The sequence below is a fragment of the Diadema antillarum genome, unplaced genomic scaffold (genome assembly GCF_040938485.1).
Source record: "Diadema antillarum isolate AM-2024a unplaced genomic scaffold, OU_Dant_1.0 seq00000386_RagTag, whole genome shotgun sequence".
Classification (NCBI taxonomy): Eukaryota; Metazoa; Echinodermata; class Echinoidea; order Diadematoida; family Diadematidae; genus Diadema; species Diadema antillarum.
The window spans coordinates 3,726,179-3,741,992 of record NW_027271384.1 but is presented as its reverse complement, the minus strand read 5'-3'; the positions used below and the strand labels follow the sequence as shown (position 1 = coordinate 3,741,992).

Below are 15,814 nucleotides of genomic sequence, written 5' to 3'. Positions count from 1 at the left end.
TGTTCCGTATGTGACTGGACTTTGATGTAATCAGTGTTGTGGATGTAACAGTGACCTGATCGTGCAGCTGTACCCAAAAGTACCAATTATTGTGTTGACGAATGTGGTCCTGTTTGCAGACACCGTACCAGAATGTCTTTGGTAATGACTGGGTTCTGAATGAAGAGGAGTGCGATACCACAATTCTCCCGCCCCCTGATGGCTGTGATGACCCCGACGTGCAGCAACGTGTGGAGGACATCTGCTACATCTTCATCAATCCTGACGGTGAGAAGATGGAGATGATTGAATTTCACTGAGGCACACTACAGTACTCGTGTATTCTATGAGTAGATGAGTCGATATGATATGCAAAAAGTTAAAGCAATCTATTGAAGCATTAAAAGAGGGCAAATTAGAAAATGAGCGTGGTAAGCAGCTAGAGTATGGTACATCCTATCTGACTATTTGTCTGATGATTTCTAATCACCTCGAATAGAAAAGTGCAGTGGAATTTCTCAGTCTCTTTTCTTTTTTCTGTGTGTGTATTTTTGTTTGTTGTTTGTGTAGTATCCAAGAGCTTATATTTGCAGCTGTTTCTTGCTTTCAGGTCCCCTGGGAGGCTGCTCCGACTTTGTGGACGTGAGTGATTACTATGATGCCTGCGTCTTCGACCTGTGTTTCACTGACCCTGACAACGACATCATATGCGGAGCCCTGCAGGAATACGTTCAGAAGTGTCGAGGAGAAACAAATGGCATCTTGGCTGGGGACTGGAGGGCGTCTGTAATCCAGTGCGGTAAGTATTTTTGTGTCATGACACTTATGTTGTATAGTGGAAAGCTGTTTTGGCTGATCATCAGAATCTAGAGGTGCAAAAAATAAAGCCATGTGATCAGATATCATGAAGTGCGTGTCAAGAGTCTCTGACATGACCCTCTGTGCCGTGAGGATGAGATGCAGCTTTTGAAAGACGTCGAAAGTCTTTCGGTAGGTTTGGAAGAAATAAGTGAAATATTGTGGAGTCATGAAAGAAGAGTGCAGATGCTGAATGACGGTAGTGCATTTTGCGTGAAAACTGTAAATCTGTACAGTTGTGAATGTCCCCGACAGTACTGACTTTATATGACTTGTGTGAGCACTTTGTGTTTTTGGTGATGCCGATCGTATCCGGTGTAAGTAATGTACAGCTTTCGTGGTGATGAATGGGTATTTCACTTGTTGTATGTTCTTGTACGTTGTAAATGACGTTCAAGGTATATCCTTGCCTAAAAACTGTCTTTATTCAGGGTTTGAGTGTCCGAGTGGAACAGTGTACGAATCTTGCGGTAGCGCCTGCCAGCCCAGCTGTGCTGATCCAGATGCCGACCTGAACTGCGGACTTCCCTGCCGTGAAATCTGCAGCTGCCCCGAAGGACTGCTGGACGACGGCGGAACATGCGTGCAGCCAGAGGATTGTGGTTGCACTCTTCCAGACAGAAGCTACATCTCGGTGAGTGTGGCTTTCCTCCTTTGATGGTAATATTTGAGCTTAAGTTTAATAAATCGTTGAACACTGTGATTAATGTCGTGTGGATTGAAAGCAAATGGAGATGCAAATGGCTTGAAAAGAAGACCATGGTCTAAAGCAAATCTAAATGATTGGTATTGGCACAAACAGGCAGGGGATGTGTACGTGAACGATGACTGCTCCGAGATGTGCAGCTGTTCTGGAGGCACTTTGGAATGTGTGGCATACGCGTGCGTGGAGAACCAGGAGTGTAGGATCAAGGGTGGTGTGAGAGACTGCTACTGTCGGGACGGCTTCACCTACAGCAATGGAGAATGCACCAGAGGTAAGTCATTTGAGTAATAGATACACTGTAGAGAACGCGGGGCGGCGATGAGCCTTACTGAGCTGTGTATTTCAAGCCTTTGGTCGTCTTGTCTGAGAAGAAAAACTGAAGGTAGACGGGAAACCTCATATTTTGAAGAAGCACAATATTGCAAGAGATTTTGATAGTGTTTGGTAGGTGTGTATGGACTCCATTTGTGAGTGCCAGTGATCTCTCTTTTGTGGAAATGTACTTGCATGTGTTCTCTTTTTATGCTGTTAGAGTACAAGATCCAGTCAGGTCATGCATGGTAAAAGAGCATGTACTTTTGTATGTGATGAACACCGTACTGTTTTGAAAGAGGAAACCAATTAAAATAGAAGGAAGTCTGCAAGAAATGCGAGAGGTGAAAAAAACCGTTAAGCTTACTTGTGGCAGATGGCAGACATCTGTAGTGTAGGCGGCCAATTGTATATTTTGTTGGGAGAAGAAGTGAGGGCTTCTGGCTGCCACTATTCAGAGTGCTTTAATTACCTTCCGACTGCTTCTCTGAACAGCGCCTGGAATCTGCACCGTGTGGGGAGATCCGCACTACACTATGTTCGACGGTGGTCGTCATGACTTCCAGGGCGACTGTGAGTACATGCTGGTGAGGCCGTGCAGCGACCGCACGGACCTTGTGGATTTCCACTTGTGGGGAGACAACGTCAAGAACAACCCATCGGACCGAGTGTCGTACCTGCGCAAGGTGGTACTAGAGGTGAATGGCACTAGCTATTCGATCGAGCGGAATAGAGTGGTTCTAGTCAACGGTGCAAGGCGGACGACACCCTTGAGCTTCATCAACGGCATCACTATTCGCTCGGACCGGTCTTACGCGGTAAGGGAATGATGGCTGGTTTACTCAATTGTGGGTCAGCACATCAATTGATATTGATTTTGATGTAGGGGCATTTAAAATGTCCAAAGTGTGTCTTGTTACAAGGATGGATCGATTAGGTGCACACTAGTATTTATACAATTAAATGAAAGAGAAACTAGCATTAACATCTATGTTAGTGTCAAAGCAATTTCATTGTCAATTATTTGAAGGAGACACAAAAATGAAATATCAGTGAAATTTGTTGCAGCCGTGATGCCAAGATGTAAGATTTTTGTTTGACACGTAATTGTTTTAGAATTGAGTATAAAGGCACGATATGAAGGGAAGGGTAAACAGGACCTGATATCTGATCGTTATTACAGACTATCCAAACATCCTTTGGTCTATCTGTACGTTTCGACGGAGCCAACACTGCAACCATAGAGGTGCCATACCAGTACTGGAATGCTACTTGTGGTCTGTGCGGAACCTTCGATGACGACAGATCCAACGATTTCCGCCTCCAGGATGGAAGTGTCGTAAGTAGAACTCTGCTCTCTTATTACCTTCTTTCTCAATACCCTGTCTATCAGGGTATTTGATTGTAGGAAAGAGACATGTTCCGCATGTGACTGGACTTTGATGTAATCAGTGTTGTGGATGTAACAGTGACCTGATCGTGCAGCTGTACCCAAAAGTACCAATTATTGTGTTGACGAATGTGGTCCTGTTTGCAGACACCGTACCAGAATGTCTTTGGTAATGACTGGGTTCTGAATGAAGAGGAGTGCGATACCACAATTCTCCCGCCCCCTGATGGCTGTGATGACCCCGACGTGCAGCAACGTGTGGAGGACATCTGCTACATCTTCATCAATCCTGACGGTGAGAAGATGGAGATGATTGAATTTCACTGAGGCACACTACAGTACTCGTGTATTCTATGAGTAGATGAGTCGATATGATATGCAAAAAGTTAAAGCAATCTATTGAAGCATTAAAAGAGGGCAAATTTGAAAATGAGCGTGGTAAGCAGCTGGAGTATGGTACATCCTATCTGACTATTTGTCTGATGATTTCTAATCACCTCGAATAGAAAAGTGCAGTGGAATTTCTCAGTCTCTTTTCTTTTTTCTGTGTGTGTATTTTTGTTTGTTGTTTGTGTAGTATCCAAGAGCTTATATTTGCAGCTGTTTCTTGCTTTCAGGTCCCCTGGGAGGCTGCTCCGACTTTGTGGACGTGAGTGATTACTATGATGCCTGCGTCTTCGACCTGTGTTTCACTGACCCTGACAACGACATCATATGCGGAGCCCTGCAGGAATACGTTCAGAAGTGTCGAGGAGAAACAAATGGCATCTTGGCTGGGGACTGGAGGGCGTCTGTAATCCAGTGCGGTAAGTATTTTTGTGTCATGACACTTATGTTGTATAGTGGAAAGCTGTTTTGGCTGATCATCAGAATCTAGAGGTGCAAAAAATAAAGCCATGTGATCAGATATCATGAAGTGCGTGTCAAGAGTCTCTGACATGACCCTCTGTGCCGTGAGGATGAGATGCAGCTTTTGAAAGACGTCGAAAGTCTTTCGGTGGGTTTGGAAGAAATAAGTGAAATATTGTGGAGTCATGAAAGAAGAGTGCAGATGCTGAATGACGGTAGTGCATTTTGCGTGAAAACTGTAAATCTGTACAGTTGTGAATGTCCACGACAGTACTGACTTTATATGACTTGTGTGAGCACTTTGTGTTTTTGGTGATGCCGATCGTATCCGGTGTAAGTAATGTACAGCTTTCGTGGTGATGAATGGGTATTTCACTTGTTGTATGTTCTTGTACGTTGTAAATGACGTTCAAGGTATATCCTTGCCTAAAAAATGTCTTTATTCAGGGTTTGAGTGTCCGAGTGGAACAGTGTACGAATCTTGCGGTAGCGCCTGCCAGCCCAGCTGTGCCGATCCAGATGCCGACCTGAACTGCGGACTTCCCTGCCGTGAAATCTGCAGCTGCCCCGAAGGACTGCTGGACGACGGCGGAACATGCATGCAGCCAGAGGATTGTGGTTGCACTCTTCCAGACGGAAGCTACATCTCGGTGAGTGTGGCTTTCCTCCTTTGATGGTAATATTTGAGCTTAAGTTTAATAAATCGTTGAACACTGTGATTATTGTCGTGTGGATTGAAAGCAAATGGAGATGCAAATGGCTTGAAAAGAAGACCATGGTCTAAAGCAAATCTAAATGATTGGTATTGGCACAAACAGGCAGGGGATGTGTACGTGAACGATGACTGCTCCGAGATGTGCAGCTGTTCTGGAGGCACTTTGGAATGTGTGGCATACGCGTGCGTGGAGAACCAGGAGTGTAGGATCAAGGGTGGTGTGAGAGACTGCTACTGTCGGGACGGCTTCACCTACAGCAATGGAGAATGCACCAGAGGTAAGTCATTTGAGTAATAGATAGAGAACGCGGGGCGGCGATGAGCCTTACTGAGCTGTGTATTTCAAGCCTTTGGTCGACTGCTCATCTTGTCTGAGAAGAAAAACTGAAGGTAGACGGGAAACCTCATATTTTGAAGAAGCACAATATTGCAAGAGATTTTGATAGTGTTTGGTAGGTGTGTATGGACTCCATTTGTGAGTGCCAGTGATCTCTCTTTTGTGGAAATGTACTTGCATGTGTTCTCTTTTTATGCTGTTAGAGTACAAGATCCAGTCAGGTCATGCATGGTAAAAGAGCATGTAGTTTTGTATGTGATGAACACCGTACTGTTTTGAAAGAGGAAACCAATTAAAATAGAAGGAAGTCTGCAAGAAATGCGAGAGGTGAAAAGAAACGTTAAGCTTACTTGTGGCAGATGGCAGACATCTGTAGTGTAGGCGGCCAATTGTATATTTTGTTGGGAGAAGAAGTGAGGGCTTCTGGCTGCCACTATTCAGAGTGCTTTAATTACCTTCCGACTGCTTCTCTGAACAGCGCCTGGAATCTGCACCGTGTGGGGAGATCCGCACTACACTATGTTCGACGGTGGTCGTCATGACTTCCAGGGCGACTGTGAGTACACGCTGGTGAGGCCGTGCAGCGACCGCATGGACCTTGTGGATTTCCACTTGTGGGGAGACAACGTCAAGAACAACCCATCGGACCGAGTGTCGTACCTGCGCAAGGTGGTACTGGAGGTGAATGGCACTAGCTATTCGATCGAGCGGAATAGAGTGGTTCTAGTCAACGGTGCAAGGCGGACGACACCCTTGAGCTTCATCAACGGCATCACTATTCGCTCGGACCGGTCTTACGCGGTAAGGGAATGATGGCTGGTTTACTCAATTGTGGGTCAGCACATCAATTGATATTGATTTTGATGTAGGGGCATTTAAAATGTCCAAAGTGTGTCTTGTTACAAGGATGGATCGATTAGGTGCACACTAGTATTTATACAATTAAATGAAAGAGAAACTAGTATTAACATCTATGTTAGTGTCAAAGCAATTTCATTGTCAGATATTTGAAGGAGACACGAAAATGAAATATCAGTGAAATTTGTTGCAGCCGTGATGCCAAGATGTAAGATTTTTGTTTGACACGTAATTGTTTTAGAATTGAGCATAAAGGCACGATATGAAGGGAAGGGTAAACAGGACCTGATATCTGATCGTTATTACAGACTATCCAAACATCCTTTGGTCTATCTGTACGTTTCGACGGAGCCAACACTGCAACCATAGAGGTGCCATACCAGTACTGGAATGCTACTTGTGGTCTGTGCGGAACCTTCGATGACGACAGATCCAACGATTTCCGCCTCCAGGATGGAAGTGTCGTAAGTAGAACTCTGCTCTCTTATTACCTTCTTTCTCAATACCCTGTCTATCAGGGTATTTGATTGTAGGAAAGAGACATGTTCCGCATGTGACTGGACTTTGATGTAATCAGTGTTGTGGATGTAACAGTGACCTGATCGTGCAGCTGTACCCAAAAGTACCAATTATTGTGTTGACGAATGTGGTCCTGTTTGCAGACACCGTACCAGAATGTCTTTGGTAATGACTGGGTTCTGAATGAAGAGGAGTGCGATACCACAATTCTCCCGCCCCCTGATGGCTGTGATGACCCCGACGTGCAGCAACGTGTGGAGGACATCTGCTACATCTTCATCAATCCTGACGGTGAGAAGATGGAGATGATTGAATTTCACTGAGGCACACTACAGTACTCGTGTATTCTATGAGTAGATGAGTCGATATGATATGCAAAAAGTTAAAGCAATCTATTGAAGCATTAAAAGAGGGCAAATTAGAAAATGAGCGTGGTAAGCAGCTAGAGTATGGTACATCCTATCTGACTATTTGTCTGATGATTTCTAATCACCTCGAATAGAAAAGTGCAGTGGAATTTCTCAGTCTCTTTTCTTTTTTCTGTGTGTGTATTTTTGTTTGTTGTTTGTGTAGTATCCAAGAGCTTATATTTGCAGCTGTTTCTTGCTTTCAGGTCCCCTGGGAGGCTGCTCCGACTTTGTGGACGTGAGTGATTACTATGATGCCTGCGTCTTCGACCTGTGTTTCACTGACCCTGACAACGACATCATATGCGGAGCCCTGCAGGAATACGTTCAGAAGTGTCGAGGAGAAACAAATGGCATCTTGGCTGGGGACTGGAGGGCGTCTGTAATCCAGTGCGGTAAGTATTTTTGTGTCATGACACTTATGTTGTATAGTGGAAAGCTGTTTTGGCTGATCATCAGAATCTAGAGGTGCAAAAAATAAAGCCATGTGATCAGATATCATGAAGTGCGTGTCAAGAGTCTCTGACATGACCCTCTGTGCCGTGAGGATGAGATGCAGCTTTTGAAAGACGTCGAAAGTCTTTCGGTGGGTTTGGAAGAAATAAGTGAAATATTGTGGAGTCATGAAAGAAGAGTGCAGATGCTGAATGACGGTAGTGCATTTTGCGTGAAAACTGTAAATCTGTACAGTTGTGAATGTCCCCGACGGTACTGACTTTATATGACTTGTGTGAGCACTTTGTGTTTTTGGTGATGCCGATCGTATCCGGTGTAAGTAATGTACAGCTTTCGTGGTGATGAATGGGTATTTCACTTGTTGTATGTTCTTGTACGTTGTAAATGACGTTCAAGGTATATCCTTGCCTAAAAATTGTCTTTATTCAGGGTTTGAGTGTCCGAGTGGAACAGTGTACGAATCTTGCGGTAGCGCCTGCCAGCCCAGCTGTGCCGATCCAGATGCCGACCTGAACTGCGGACTTCCCTGCCGTGAAATCTGCAGCTGCCCCGAAGGACTGCTGGACGACGGCGGAACATGCGTGCAGCCAGAGGATTGTGGTTGCACTCTTCCAGACGGAAGCTACATCTCGGTGAGTGTGGCTTTCCTCCTTTGATGGTAATATTTGAGCTTAAGTTTAATAAATCGTTGAACACTGTGATTATTGTCGTGTGGATTGAAAGCAAATGGAGATGCAAATGGCTTGAAAAGAAGACCATGGTCTAAAGCAAATCTAAATGATTGGTATTGGCACAAACAGGCAGGGGATGTGTACGTGAACGATGACTGCTCCGAGATGTGCAGCTGTTCTGGAGGCACTTTGGAATGTGTGGCATACGCGTGCGTGGAGAACCAGGAGTGTAGGATCAAGGGTGGTGTGAGAGACTGCTACTGTCGGGACGGCTTCACCTACAGCAATGGAGAATGCACCAGAGGTAAGTCATTTGAGTAATAGATAGAGAACGCGGGGCGGCGATGAGCCTTACTGAGCTGTGTATTTCAAGCCTTTGGTCGACTGCTCATCTTGTCTGAGAAGAAAAACTGAAGGTAGACGGGAAACCTCATATTTTGAAGAAGCACAATATTGCAAGAGATTTTGATAGTGTTTGGTAGGTGTGTATGGACTCCATTTGTGAGTGCCAGTGATCTCTCTTTTGTGGAAATGTACTTGCATGTGTTCTCTTTTTATGCTGTTAGAGTACAAGATCCAGTCAGGTCATGCATGGTAAAAGAGCATGTAGTTTTGTATGTGATGAACACCGTACTGTTTTGAAAGAGGAAACCAATTAAAATAGAAGGAAGTCTGCAAGAAATGCGAGAGGTGAAAAGAAACGTTAAGCTTACTTGTGGCAGATGGCAGACATCTGTAGTGTAGGCGGCCAATTGTATATTTTGTTGGGAGAAGAAGTGAGGGCTTCTGGCTGCCACTATTCAGAGTGCTTTAATTACCTTCCGACTGCTTCTCTGAACAGCGCCTGGAATCTGCACCGTGTGGGGAGATCCGCACTACACTATGTTCGACGGTGGTCGTCATGACTTCCAGGGCGACTGTGAGTACACGCTGGTGAGGCCGTGCAGCGACCGCACGGACCTTGTGGATTTCCACTTGTGGGGAGACAACGTCAAGAACAACCCATCGGACCGAGTGTCGTACCTGCGCAAGGTGGTACTGGAGGTGAATGGCACTAGCTATTCGATCGAGCGGAATAGAGTGGTTCTAGTCAACGGTGCAAGGCGGACGACACCCTTGAGCTTCATCAACGGCATCACTATTCGCTCGGACCGGTCTTACGCGGTAAGGGAATGATGGCTGGTTTACTCAATTGTGGGTCAGCACATCAATTGATATTGATTTTGATGTAGGGGCATTTAAAATGTCCAAAGTGTGTCTTGTTACAAGGATGTGGTGCACACTAGTATTTATACAATTAAATGAAAGAGAAACTAGTATTAACATCTATGTTAGTGTCAAAGCAATTTCATTGTCAGATATTTGAAGGAGACACGAAAATGAAATATCAGTGAAATTTGTTGCAGCCGTGATGCCAAGATGTAAGATTTTTGTTTGACACGTAATTGTTTTAGAATTGAGCATAAAGGCACGATATGAAGGGAAGGGTAAACAGGACCTGATATCTGATCGTTATTACAGACTATCCAAACATCCTTTGGTCTATCTGTACGTTTCGACGGAGCCAACACTGCAACCATAGAGGTGCCATACCAGTACTGGAATGCTACTTGTGGTCTGTGCGGAACCTTCGATGACGACAGATCCAACGATTTCCGCCTCCAGGATGGAAGTGTCGTAAGTAGAACTCTGCTCTCTTATTACCTTCTTTCTCAATACCCTGTCTATCAGGGTATTTGATTGTAGGAAAGAGACATGTTCCGCATGTGACTGGACTTTGATGTAATCAGTGTTGTGGATGTAACAGTGACCTGATCGTGCAGCTGTACCCAAAAGTACCAATTATTGTGTTGACGAATGTGGTCCTGTTTGCAGACACCGTACCAGAATGTCTTTGGTAATGACTGGGTTCTGAATGAAGAGGAGTGCGATACCACAATTCTCCCGCCCCCTGATGGCTGTGATGACCCCGACGTGCAGCAACGTGTGGAGGACATCTGCTACATCTTCATCAATCCTGACGGTGAGAAGATGGAGATGATTGAATTTCACTGAGGCACACTACAGTACTCGTGTATTCTATGAGTAGATGAGTCGATATGATATGCAAAAAGTTAAAGCAATCTATTGAAGCATTAAAAGAGGGCAAATTAGAAAATGAGCGTGGTAAGCAGCTAGAGTATGGTACATCCTATCTGACTATTTGTCTGATGATTTCTAATCACCTCGAATAGAAAAGTGCAGTGGAATTTCTCAGTCTCTTTTCTTTTTTCTGTGTGTGTATTTTTGTTTGTTGTTTGTGTAGTATCCAAGAGCTTATATTTGCAGCTGTTTCTTGCTTTCAGGTCCCCTGGGAGGCTGCTCCGACTTTGTGGACGTGAGTGATTACTATGATGCCTGCGTCTTCGACCTGTGTTTCACTGACCCTGACAACGACATCATATGCGGAGCCCTGCAGGAATACGTTCAGAAGTGTCGAGGAGAAACAAATGGCATCTTGGCTGGGGACTGGAGGGCGTCTGTAATCCAGTGCGGTAAGTATTTTTGTGTCATGACACTTATGTTGTATAGTGGAAAGCTGTTTTGGCTGATCATCAGAATCTAGAGGTGCAAAAAATAAAGCCATGTGATCAGATATCATGAAGTGCGTGTCAAGAGTCTCTGACATGACCCTCTGTGCCGTGAGGATGAGATGCAGCTTTTGAAAGACGTCGAAAGTCTTTCGGTGGGTTTGGAAGAAATAAGTGAAATATTGTGGAGTCATGAAAGAAGAGTGCAGATGCTGAATGACGGTAGTGCATTTTGCGTGAAAACTGTAAATCTGTACAGTTGTGAATGTCCCCGACAGTACTGACTTTATATGACTTGTGTGAGCACTTTGTGTTTTTGGTGATGCCGATCGTATCCGGTGTAAGTAATGTACAGCTTTCGTGGTGATGAATGGGTATTTCACTTGTTGTATGTTCTTGTACGTTGTAAATGACGTTCAAGGTATATCCTTGCCTAAAAACTGTCTTTATTCAGGGTTTGAGTGTCCGAGTGGAACAGTGTACGAATCTTGCGGTAGCGCCTGCCAGCCCAGCTGTGCCGATCCAGATGCCGACCTGAACTGCGGACTTCCCTGCCGTGAAATCTGCAGCTGCCCCGAAGGACTGCTGGACGACGGCGGAACATGCGTGCAGCCAGAGGATTGTGGTTGCACTCTTCCAGACGGAAGCTACATCTCGGTGAGTGTGGCTTTCCTCCTTTGATGGTAATATTTGAGCTTAAGTTTAATAAATCGTTGAACACTGTGATTATTGTCGTGTGGATTGAAAGCAAATGGAGATGCAAATGGCTTGAAAAGAAGACCATGGTCTAAAGCAAATCTAAATGATTGGTATTGGCACAAACAGGCAGGGGATGTGTACGTGAACGATGACTGCTCCGAGATGTGCAGCTGTTCTGGAGGCACTTTGGAATGTGTGGCATACGCGTGCGTGGAGAACCAGGAGTGTAGGATCAAGGGTGGTGTGAGAGACTGCTACTGTCGGGACGGCTTCACCTACAGCAATGGAGAATGCACCAGAGGTAAGTCATTTGAGTAATAGATAGAGAACGCGGGGCGGCGATGAGCCTTACTGAGCTGTGTATTTCAAGCCTTTGGTCGACTGCTCATCTTGTCTGAGAAGAAAAACTGAAGGTAGACGGGAAACCTCATATTTTGAAGAAGCACAATATTGCAAGAGATTTTGATAGTGTTTGGTAGGTGTGTATGGACTCCATTTGTGAGTGCCAGTGATCTCTCTTTTGTGGAAATGTACTTGCATGTGTTCTCTTTTTATGCTGTTAGAGTACAAGATCCAGTCAGGTCATGCATGGTAAAAGAGCATGTACTTTTGTATGTGATGAACACCGTACTGTTTTGAAAGAGGAAACCAATTAAAATAGAAGGAAGTCTGCAAGAAATGCGAGAGGTGAAAAAAACCGTTAAGCTTACTTGTGGCAGATGGCAGACATCTGTAGTGTAGGCGGCCAATTGTATATTTTGTTGGGAGAAGAAGTGAGGGCTTCTGGCTGCCACTATTCAGAGTGCTTTAATTACCTTCCGACTGCTTCTCTGAACAGCGCCTGGAATCTGCACCGTGTGGGGAGATCCGCACTACACTATGTTCGACGGTGGTCGTCATGACTTCCAGGGCGACTGTGAGTACACGCTGGTGAGGCCGTGCAGCGACCGCACGGACCTTGTGGATTTCCACTTGTGGGGAGACAACGTCAAGAACAACCCATCGGACCGAGTGTCGTACCTGCGCAAGGTGGTACTGGAGGTGAATGGCACTAGCTATTCGATCGAGCGGAATAGAGTGGTTCTAGTCAACGGTGCAAGGCGGACGACACCCTTGAGCTTCATCAACGGCATCACTATTTCGCTCGGACCGGTCTTACGCGGTAAGGGAATGATGGCTGGTTTACTCAATTGTGGGTCAGCACATCAATTGATATTGATTTTGATGTAGGGGCATTTAAAATGTCCAAAGTGTGTCTTGTTACAAGGATGTGGTGCACACTAGTATTTATACAATTAAATGAAAGAGAAACTAGTATTAACATCTATGTTAGTGTCAAAGCAATTTCATTGTCAGATATTTGGAAGGAGACACGAAAATGAAATATCAGTGAAATTTGTTGCAGCCGTGATGCCAAGATGTAAGATTTTTGTTTGACACGTAATTGTTTTAGAATTGAGCATAAAGGCACGATATGAAGGGAAGGGTAAACAGGACCTGATATCTGATCGTTATTACAGACTATCCAAACATCCTTTGGTCTATCTGTACGTTTCGACGGAGCCAACACTGCAACCATAGAGGTGCCATACCAGTACTGGAATGCTACTTGTGGTCTGTGCGGAACCTTCGATGACGACAGATCCAACGATTTCCGCCTCCAGGATGGAAGTGTCGTAAGTAGAACTCTGCTCTCTTATTACCTTCTTTCTCAATACCCTGTCTATCAGGGTATTTGATTGTAGGAAAGAGACATGTTCCGCATGTGACTGGACTTTGATGTAATCAGTGTTGTGGATGTAACAGTGACCTGATCGTGCAGCTGTACCCAAAAGTACCAATAATTGTGTTGACGAATGTGGTCCTGTTTGCAGACACCGTACCAGAATGTCTTTGGTAATGACTGGGTTCTGAATGAAGAGGAGTGCGATACCACAATTCTCCCGCCCCCTGATGGCTGTGATGACCCCGACGTGCAGCAACGTGTGGAGGACATCTGCTACATCTTCATCAATCCTGACGGTGAGAAGATGGAGATGATTGAATTTCACTGAGGCACACTACAGTACTCGTGTATTCTATGAGTAGATGAGTCGATATGATATGCAAAAAGTTAAAGCAATCTATTGAAGCATTAAAAGAGGGCAAATTAGAAAATGAGCGTGGTAAGCAGCTAGAGTATGGTACATCCTATCTGACTATTTGTCTGATGATTTCTAATCACCTCGAATAGAAAAGTGCAGTGGAATTTCTCAGTCTCTTTTCTTTTTTCTGTGTGTGTATTTTTGTTTGTTGTTTGTGTAGTATCCAAGAGCTTATATTTGCAGCTGTTTCTTGCTTTCAGGTCCCCTGGGAGGCTGCTCGACTTTGTGGACGTGAGTGATTACTATGATGCCTGCGTCTTCGACCTGTGTTTCACTGACCCTGACAACGACATCATATGCGGAGCCCTGCAGGAATACGTTCAGAAGTGTCGAGGAGAAACAAATGGCATCTTGGCTGGGGACTGGAGGGCGTCTGTAATCCAGTGCGGTAAGTATTTTTGTGTCATGACACTTATGTTGTATAGTGGGAAAGCTGTTTTGGGCTGATCATCAGAATCTAGAGGTGCAAAAAATAAAGCCATGTGATCAGATATCATGAAGTGCGTGTCAAGAGTCTCTGACATGACCCTCTGTGCCGTGAGGATGAGATGCAGCTTTTGAAAGACGTCGAAAGTCTTTCGGTGGGTTTGGAAGAAATAAGTGAAATATTGTGGAGTCATGAAAGAAGAGTGCAGATGCTGAATGACGGTAGTGCATTTTGCGTGAAAACTGTAAATCTGTACAGTTGTGAATGTCCCCGACAGTACTGACTTTATATGACTTGTGTGAGCACTTTGTGTTTTTGGTGATGCCGATCGTATCCGGTGTAAGTAATGTACAGCTTTCGTGGTGATGAATGGGTATTTCACTTGTTGTATGTTCTTGTACGTTGTAAATGACGTTCAAGGTATATCCTTGCCTAAAAACTGTCTTTATTCAGGGTTTGAGTGTCCGAGTGGAACAGTGTACGAATCTTGCGGTAGCGCCTGCCAGCCAGCTGTGCCGATCCAGATGCCGACCTGAACTGCGGACTTCCCTGCCGTGAAATCTGCAGCTGCCCCGAAGGACTGCTGGACGACGGCGGAACATGCGTGCAGCCAGAGGATTGTGGTTGCACTCTTCCAGACGGAAGCTACATCTCGGTGAGTGTGGCTTTCCTCCTTTGATGGTAATATTTGAGCTTAAGTTTAATAAATCGTTGAACACTGTGATTATTGTCGTGTGGATTGAAAGCAAATGGAGATGCAAATGGCTTGAAAAGAAGACCATGGTCTAAAGCAAATCTAAATGATTGGTATTGGCACAAACAGGCAGGGGATGTGTACGTGAACGATGACTGCTCCGAGATGTGCAGCTGTTCTGGAGGCACTTTGGAATGTGTGGCATACGCGTGCATGGAGAACCAGGAGTGTAGGATCAAGGGTGGTGTGAGAGACTGCTACTGTCGGGACGGCTTCACCTACAGCAATGGAGAATGCACCAGAGGTAAGTCATTTGAGTAATAGATAGAGAACGCGGGCGGCGGCGATGAGCCTTACTGAGCTGTGTATTTCAAGCCTTTGGTCGACTGCTCATCTTGTCTGAGAAGAAAAACTGAAGGTAGACGGGAAACCTCATATTTTGAAGAAGCACAATATTGCAAGAGATTTTGATAGTGTTTGGTAGGTGTGTATGGACTCCATTTGTGAGTGCCAGTGATCTCTCTTTTGTGGAAATGTACTTGCATGTGTTCTCTTTTTATGCTGTTAGAGTACAAGATCCAGTCAGGTCATGCATGGTAAAGAGCATGTACTTTTGTATGTGATGAACACCGTACTGTTTTGAAAGAGGAACCAATTAAAATAGAAGGAAGTCTGCAAGAAATGCGAGAGGTGAAAAAAACCGTTAAGCTTACTTGTGGCAGATGGCAGACATCTGTAGTGTAGGCGGCCAATTGTATATTTTGTTGGGAGAAGAAGTGAGGGCTTCTGGCTGCCACTATTCAGAGTGCTTTAATTACCTTCCGACTGCTTCTCTGAACAGCGCCTGGAATCTGCACCGTGTGGGGAGATCCGCACTACACTAATGGTTCGATCCGTGGTCGTCATGACTTCCAGGGCGACTGTGAGTACACGCTGGTGAGGCCGTGCAGCGACCGCACGACCTTGTGGATTTCCACTTGTGGGGAGACAACGTCAAGAACAACCCCATCGGACCGAGTGTCGTACCTGCGCAAGGTGGTACTGGAGGTGAATGGCACTAGCTATTCGATCGAGCGGAATAGAGTGGTTCTAGTCCAACCGGTGCAAGGCGGACGACACCCTTGAGCTTCATCAACGGCATCACTATTCGCTCGGACCGGTCTTACGCGGTAAGGGAATGATGGCTGGTTTACTCAATTGTGGGTCAGCACATCAATTGATAT

General features: G+C 45.1%; 2 protein-coding genes and 1 pseudogene across 2 annotated transcripts; all 3 read left to right on the top strand.

Moving 5' to 3' along the window:
* The first annotated feature begins 90 nt into the window (after positions 1 to 90).
* On the top strand, positions 91 to 935 carry LOC139731925 (mucin-2-like). Its single transcript, XM_071642802.1, has 2 exons — positions 91 to 267; positions 590 to 935. The coding sequence occupies exons 1-2, from the start codon at positions 102 to 104 to the stop codon at positions 847 to 849; spliced, it is 426 nt and encodes a 141-aa protein (XP_071498903.1). The 5' UTR covers positions 91 to 101; the 3' UTR covers positions 850 to 935.
* A 2,406-nt stretch (positions 936 to 3,341) lies between these two features.
* LOC139731923 (mucin-2-like) lies at positions 3,342 to 4,271 on the top strand. Its single transcript, XM_071642801.1, has 2 exons — positions 3,342 to 3,540; positions 3,863 to 4,271. The coding sequence occupies exons 1-2, from the start codon at positions 3,375 to 3,377 to the stop codon at positions 4,120 to 4,122; spliced, it is 426 nt and encodes a 141-aa protein (XP_071498902.1). The 5' UTR covers positions 3,342 to 3,374; the 3' UTR covers positions 4,123 to 4,271.
* Positions 4,272 to 4,296: 25 nt separating this feature from the next.
* LOC139731862 (zonadhesin-like) lies at positions 4,297 to 15,716 on the top strand (annotated as a pseudogene).
* The last annotated feature ends 98 nt before the right edge of the window (positions 15,717 to 15,814 follow it).